The following is a 7,787-nucleotide window of genomic DNA, read 5'->3' on the forward strand; positions in this document are numbered from 1 at the left end:
GGTAGAGTCAGAGGTAGTATCAGAGGTAGTATCAGAGGTAGTGTCAGAGGTAGTATCAGAGGTAGAGTCAGAGGTAGAGTCAGAGGTAGTATCAGAGGTAGTGTCAGAGGTAGTATCAGAGGTAGTATCAGAGGTAGAGTCAGAGGTAGAGTCAGAGGTAGTATCAGAGGTAGTGTCAGAGGTAGAGTCAGAGGTAGAGTCAGAGGTAGTATCAGAGGTAGAGTCAGAGGTAGAGTCAGAGGTAGTATCAGAGGTAGTGTCAGAGGTAGTATCAGAGGTAGTATCAGAGGTAGAGTCAGAGGTAGAGTCAGAGGTAGTATCAGAGGTAGTGTCAGAGGTAGTATCAGAGGTAGAGTCAGAGGTAGTGTCAGAGGTAGTATCAGAGGTAGAGTCAGAGGTAGAGTCAGAGGTAGTATCAGAGGTAGAGTCAGAGGTAGTGTCAGAGGTAGTATCAGAGGTAGAGTCAGAGGTAGTATCAGAGGTAGAGTCAGAGGTAGTATCAGAGGTAGAGTCAGAGGTAGAGTCAGAGGTAGTATCAGAGGTAGAGTCAGAGGTAGTATCAGAGGTAGAGTCAGAGGTAGTATCAGAGGTAGTATCAGAGGTAGAGTCAGAGGTAGTATCAGAGGTAGTATCAGAGGTAGAGTCAGAGGTAGTGTCAGAGGTAGAGTCAGAGGTAGAGTCAGAGGTAGTATCAGAGGTAGTATCAGAGGTAGACTCAGAGGTAGAGTCAGAGGTAGAGTCAGAGGTAGACTCAGAGGTAGTATCAGAGGTAGTATCAGAGGTAGTATCAGAGGTAGAGTCAGAGGTAGAGTCAGAGGCGTAGTATTGGCGAACCGAACCAGTGTGAACGGCGGTGCGGAGCGAGGGTGTTTCGATCTGATGGTGTTCACAGTCTGATAACTAAACAGGTCCTTCACTCAACAAAATAAAGAGAAATGTCCCACAAAGCAACGTTACAGGACCAAACAACAGGAACGTAATAACTGGACGTGTCTTTGGCAACTTATATGAGGAAAAAAATACCACAGTTATATGTGGAGAAACGCCTGTCAGCCTGTCGGTCCGACCGACTCTTCATCACATTTCTGCCCGAAAAACAGCGTCTGTCCCCGTTTGTCGTGGTGATTCAGCCCTCCCGACCGAGACCTCAGTGAACTTTCCCCCAGAAAACAGCCTCCCTCCGCGCGAGTGACAGAGTCAGACAGCGTCCTGTTGACTGATGGCGATTATGTAATTATGTAATTTAGAGAAAAACGTAACTTGAGTGAGTGCCAGTCAGCAGGGCCGCGTTGAATGCTTTGGGGGAGGGACTGAATTGCGCGTCTCTTTCAGAAAATCTCTAGGCCGACTGTACCACGAAAAATGCCAAATAAATCCTTTCAACTCGATTATATTAGTTTGGAGATCGTTTGACCCAAAAATCGAAATCACGATCAAAATTCGATTAATTGCACAGCCCTAATATATATATATATATATATATATATATATATATATATATATATATATATATTTATATATGGTTGGTTGTGTATATATATACATATGTATGTTGGGGGGGGCCTCCATGGATCAGACCTGCTCCAGCACGTCTTACAGATGCTCGATCAGATGGGATCTTGGGAAGAGAGAGAGAGAGAAATACCAAGATTTCCTCCTTAGAAACTGAGTCTTCACTTTGTAACTGACCTGCGTGTTGCTCTGTGAATGCTCCTCTTGTACAAGATTAAACCCTTGTTTGAACTTTCAGCTGACTCCGAGCTCCTTCCTCCAGTTCTAAATTAATGTAGAATTATTTTAACAGGTGGTGCGTGTCAAGTGGCATTCACATGAATGCCAGCACCCAAGGTTTCCCAGCAGAACATCACATTGTGATGAGATGATCAATGTTATTCACGTCACCTGTCAGTTGTTTTAATGTTGTGGTTGATCGGTGTATATATATGATGGTTGGTTGTTGGTTGGTTGGTTGGTGGGCTGGTTGGTTGTTGGCTGGTTGGTTGGTTGGCTGGTTGGTTGGTTGTTGGTTGGCTGGTTGGTTGGTTGGTTGGTTGGTTGGTTGGCTGGTTGGTTGTTGGTTGGTCGGTTGGTTGGCTGGTTGGTTGGTTGGCTGGTTGGTTGGTTGGTTGGCTGGTTGGTTGGCTGGTTGGTTGGTTGGCTGGTTGGTTGTTGGTTGGTCGGTTGGTTGGCTGGTTGGTTGGTTGGTTGGCTGGTTGGTTGTTGGTTGGTTGGTTGGTCGGTTGGTTGGTTGGTTGGTTGGCTGGTTGGTTGTTGGTTGTTGGTTGGCTGGTTGGTTGGTTGGTTGGTTGGTTGGCTGGTTGGTCGGTTGGTTGGTTGGTTGGTTGGCTGGTTGGTTGTTGGTTGTTGGTTGGTTGGCTGGTTGGTTGGTTGTTGGTTGGTTGGTTGGTTGGTTGGTGGGCTGGTTGGTTGTTGGTCGGTTGGTTGGTTGGTTGGTGGGCTGGTTGGTTGTTAGTTGGTTGGTTGGTTGGTTGGTTGGCTGGTTGGTTGTTAGTTGGTTGGTTGGTTGGTTCGTCAGCAGGATTACACAAAGACTACAGAACACATTTCCACCAAACTTGGATGAAGGATGGGTCTTGGCCCAGAATAGACAACATTAACTCTTGCAGATCCGAAAACATTTTACTTTTTTTCTCAGAGAATATTTGATGGATCCGGATGAAAAAGAATCAGGTGCACTGGGTGACTGGTGTCTGTGAGTGAGTACTAAAGGGGACCGTTGGGGCTTGGCCAAGGTCTGTGAGTGCCATTCTAAAAATAACTTCAACCAAAATGGAAACAGAAGTGGCTGCCAGTTCATGTTCAGTGGACCGACAGCTTCAGTACTTTGTAAACTGTTTGGTTGTTTAATTTATATAAAAACATCATATTTTATAAACTCTTCATGTGTTTTGTGTGTAAAAGTCTGAACATGTAAGGTAACTAAAGCTGTCAGGTAATGTAGTGGAGTTAAACATACAGTGTTTTTTCATTGTGCTTTTTATCTGTAATTCCTTATATTTAGTACGGTACTTGAGTAAATGTACTTAGTTACTTTGCAGCCCCGGTAGCTTTCATGTGGAGCAGTTACCTCCTGATTACTGAAGCGGCTTTCCCTCCAGATCTGAGGCAGATTAGTGAGCCGGGGTGTGTGTGTGTGTGTGTGTGTGTGTGTGTGTGTGTGTGTGTGTGTGTGTGGGATAATTTAACACGGCACACTTCCTTTGTCTCGGGGTTGGGGGGGGGGGGCTGAGGACTGTGGTAAAGCAGAGCAGAGGCAGACTCCACACAGAGGACACGCCCTGCAGCCAGGCAGCAGCTGTCTGATCAAACACCACCTGACAGAGTCCAACACTCAGCGGCCGGCCGCCGCCCACCACCCCTCCCACCTGAGGGGCTCAGTACACAGAGCACAGGGCTGCTGGCACGCTCACACACTCTCACACACACTCACATGCTCTCACATACGCTCTCACACACACTCACATGCTCTCACACACGCTCTCACACACACTCACACACACTCACACACACTCACACACACTCACACACACTCACACACACTCACACAGCACAGCTTAAGCCGCTGACGCACGTGTGGCAGCATGCAGTCTGCTCTGAACACACATGATGTTTGTCTGATTAAACGTGATGTTCATGGTTTCGGTGCCGCTCACCTGGACCCTCAGCTCAGGTCCTGGATCTTCATGAACAAAATAATTCACTACAAACACTTTCTAGTTCTAGTAGTTTAGACCCTGTTTTTTTAGCTGGATTTCATCACAAGAACACTTTTAGATTTTCACAAGAAGAAATATTTTAATTTCACTGAAACTGTTTCATGTGAAAGTGGAGACATGAAGTAAATCAAAGATGTTATATTATCCATCATTTCATGATGATTTCAAAATAGCTGTTTTGCATCCTGTAATATGACACTCAGTGCTTTTAGTTCATATGTAGATATTATTACAGTGAACACTACTACACCATACTGATGTAAGATGTAAGAGAGTAAAACGTGCTGATGTTGATACATCTGAGCTGTTTACTGACACTCAGGTGTTATAACAGTGATGAGTCCTGAGACTTTAAAATAAAACCATATAGATTGAATGGAAACAGAGTTTCAAACATACATGTAGTGGCATCATGACCACGACTGAACTGATCCTAATTAACAGTAATTAATTAAATACTGTAAACATCTGGAATTAAAATGCAACAAAGGAAAATAACTCAGAGGTTTAAAGATATGAAATGCATTTATTCAAAACAGGTTTGATATTTTCCCTTTATAAAAGGTGGAACAGGTGTGACCTCCACATGGAGGAGGAACTCTCAGCTGCATTATGCAGCGCGTTGGTTCAGTGCTTTATAGACGACGACTCCACAGGAGTCAGACAGTCACATGGCATCCACAGCCAAGCTGACGGTGAACCTCCATCACAGTGATCCATAGCTTCTACCACGGCCTCCACACGGCTCCGTCGGGGGCGGCCAGCTGCTTTGCTGCGGCCTGGACATGGCTGCGGGAGGACGGTGCCGGCGTCGGGCCGGCGTCCCGGCAGCAGAGGTCGGGCAGTGTCACTTCCTTCAGCGAGCTGGCGGACAGGAAGTGCAGCGTCTCCTTCCAGCAGTGGGAGTAGCCGTGGCTGTGGGCGCTCTGAGGCTGCAGCCGCTGCTTCAGGAACACCACCGTCGTCTCCAGGACGTCGGCCTTCTCCAGCTTGGCGTTGGGATCCCGTTTGTGGAACTCCTTCTCCAGCAGGACCTTGAGCTCCTCGATGCAGCTGTTGATGCGATCTCTGCGCATCTTCTCCACAACCGGTTTCCTCAGCTGGTGAAGACAACGGGAAGCTCGGTCAGGAACACAGCCAGTGAAGTGAAGCCACAGAGAAAAGCAGTACAGGTGTTCACACATGGTGTCATGAGAGTGAAGGGGGAGCAGGACTTACTTTGTGTCTGTCTCTGGTGGACAGCAGTGAGACAGGACAGTCTCTGGTGCTGCCGGGAGCCATTCTGGTGGAGTGCAGAGCTTCTGTGGGGGAGCAGAGGGAGCTGTGATGGACGCAGCAGCCCTCTCCTCTATTTATAGGCCCACATTAGCATCACAAAGCCATGAGTCCCAGGCACCATTAGCTTTCCCACACTCTGAGGCCAGTGGGCGGGCGAGGCCCACACAACAATAGGAGAGAGAGAGAGAGAGAGAGAGAGAGAGACAGAGAGAGAGAGAGAGACAGAGAGAGAGAGAGAGAGAGAGAGAGAGAGTGCCTGCCACAGAAGAAGAGAAGCTGCCAACACCTGACATGATCTCCTCCACTTACCTGCACACTGATACGCACATACACACACACACACACACACACACACACACACACACACACACACACACACACACACACACACACTTTACTTTTTTTTTTCTTCTTCTTTTCTTTTCTTTTCTTTATTAATTTATTTGTTTTATTATTATTACTATTACTATTATTATTATTATTATCATTATTATTATTATTAATCATATATCTATTATTTATTCTGTAATTGTTTACTTTGTCAACATTGTATATTGTGTTTTGTTGCTTTGGCAAAATTGTTGAAACTTTCATGCCAATAAAGCTCCTTTGAATTTGAATTTGAATTTGAGACAGAGAGAGAGACTGGGCGGTAGATATCAACCTTGACAAAACCAAAGTCATGGTATTCCAGAAAAAGGCAGGTTACAGGAGTCCAAACATGTTTTCAGGGTAGGAGGGACCACACTTCAGCACAATGGAGTATAATTATCTGGGCATCATCATCAGTTCATCAGCAGTCTGGACAAGGCAACACACTCCCTCACAGAAAAGGCACGCAGGGCCGACTACAGCATCAACAGCTCACTATATACATTCAATCCTCCAGTTACAGTTTGGCTAAAACTATTTAACAGTGTAATAAAACCCATCCTCATGTATGGTAGTGAAGTGTGGGGCCCTCTAATGACCCAGAGGCACCTCATGGGACACAACAGCCACAGAGAAACTCAACCTTCAGTTCTGCAAGGAAATCCTCAAGGTCCACAGAAACGGTCCAAACCATGCATGTAGAGCAGAGCTGGGACACTTCCCTCTCTCTCTACACATGATCAGAAGGTCAATGAAGTTCCAGGTTCACTCAGCACAAGCTGATCCTGCTTCCTATCACCACAGAGCCTCTCTCAGTAACAGCCTGTCCAGAGACAGACCCTCTGAGAAACACCAGAGAAACCTGCCACCTCAACATCCAAGACCTCCAGACTCTCTCCAAAACTCACCTGCTGTCTATAGACAGAGAATACAAAGACTTACATTGACATTTGGAAGAATGAGATCAAATCCATCAATAAATTGTAATGCTGTCGCTCACTGGATAGAGAGTATTCTCCAGCACAATATCTGGTCAGCAACATCACCCCAAACAAAGACGAACACTAACGATGTACAGACTCACCGACCATCAGCTGCAGGCTGAAACAGGTCGGCATAAGAAAGAGTGGAAGCCCAGAGAACTAAGAGTCTGTGAACACGGCTCTTCAGGAGAAACAGAGACTGAGGCCCATTTCCTCCTCTCCTGCCCCCTGTACCAAACTGAGAGAGAGGTTTCCTCCTCTCCTGCCCCCTGTACCAAACTGAGAGAGGTTTCCTCCTCTCCTGCCCCCTGTACCAAACTGAGAGAGAGGTTTCCTCCTCTCCTGCCCCCTGTACCAAACTGAGAGAGAGGTTTCCTCCTCTCCTGCCCCCTGTACCAAACTGAGAGAGAGGTTTCCTCCTCTCCTGCCCCCTGTACCAAACTGAGAGAGAGGTCTCCTCCTCTCCTGCCCCCTGTACCAAACTGAGAGAGGTTTCCTCCTCTCCTGCCCCCTGTACCAAACTGAGAGAGAGGTTTCCTCCTCTCCTGCCCCCTGTACCAAACTGAGAGAGGTTTCCTCCTCTCCTGCCCCCTGTACCAAACTGTGAGAGAGGTTTCCTCCTCTCCTGCCCCCTGTACCAAACTGAGAGAGGTTTCCTCCTCTCCTGCCCCCTGTACCAAACTGAGAGAGGTTTCCTCCTCTCCTGCCCCCTGTACCAAACTGAGAGAGAGGTTTCCTCCTCTCCTGCCCCCTGTACCAAACTGAGAGAGAGGTTTCCTCCTCTCCTGCCCCCTGTACCAAACTGAGAGAGGTTTCCTCCTCTCCTGCCCCCTGTACCAAACTGAGAGAGAGGTTTCCTCCTCTCCTGCCCCCTGTACCAAACTGAGAGAGGTTTCCTCCTCTCCTGCCCCCTGTACCAAACTGAGAGAGAGGTTTCCTCCTCTCCTGCCCCCTGTACCAAACTGAGAGAGAGGTTTCCTCCTCTCCTGCCCCCTGTACCAAACTGAGAGAGAGGTTTCCTCCTCTCCTGCCCCCTGTACCAAACTGAGAGAGGTTTCCTCCTCTCCTGCCCCCTGTACCAAACTGAGAGAGGTTTCCTCCTCTCCTGCCCCCTGTACCAAACTGAGAGAGGTTTCCTCCTCTCCTGCCCCCTGTACCAAACTGAGAGAGGTTTCCTCCTCTCCTGCCCCCTGTACCAAACTGAGAGAGGTTTCCTCCTCTCCTGCCCCCTGTACCAAACTGAGAGAGAGGGTTTCCTACAGCAGATCACTGCAGCAGATCCATCATATCAGGGAAAACATGATGAACTGTTAAAAGTCTGTCTGGGAGAAGATCCACAATTTATCAAGTTAACTGCACAATATGTAACACTCTGCCATGAGACTAGAGACACACACACACACACACACAGGGTATA

General features: G+C 47.5%; 1 protein-coding gene across 1 annotated transcript; it reads right to left on the reverse strand.

Moving 5' to 3' along the window:
* Positions 1-4,462: 4,462 nt before the first annotated feature.
* Positions 4,463-5,256, reverse strand: LOC140998797 (transcription factor HES-5-like). The gene is made up of 2 exons (XM_073469182.1): positions 4,956-5,256; positions 4,463-4,837 (listed from the first exon to the last, which is right to left on the reverse strand). Exons 1-2 carry the CDS (start codon positions 5,016-5,018, stop codon positions 4,463-4,465), a joined length of 438 nt encoding a protein of 145 aa, XP_073325283.1. The 5' UTR covers positions 5,019-5,256.
* Positions 5,257-7,787: the final 2,531 nt, after the last annotated feature.

This window comes from Pagrus major, chromosome 6 (assembly GCF_040436345.1).
Source record: "Pagrus major chromosome 6, Pma_NU_1.0".
In the NCBI taxonomy this organism is placed as follows: Eukaryota; Metazoa; Chordata; class Actinopteri; order Spariformes; family Sparidae; genus Pagrus; species Pagrus major.

Coding starts and splice junctions, on each gene's coding strand:
- LOC140998797 (XM_073469182.1), bottom strand. CDS start 5,018: ATGGCTCCCGGCAGCACCAGAGACTGTCCTGTCTCACTGCTGTCCACC. Junction 4,838..4,955: donor CCACCAGAGACAGACACAAA/GTAAGTCCTGCT, acceptor TGTCTTCACCAG/CTGAGGAAACCGGTTGTGGA.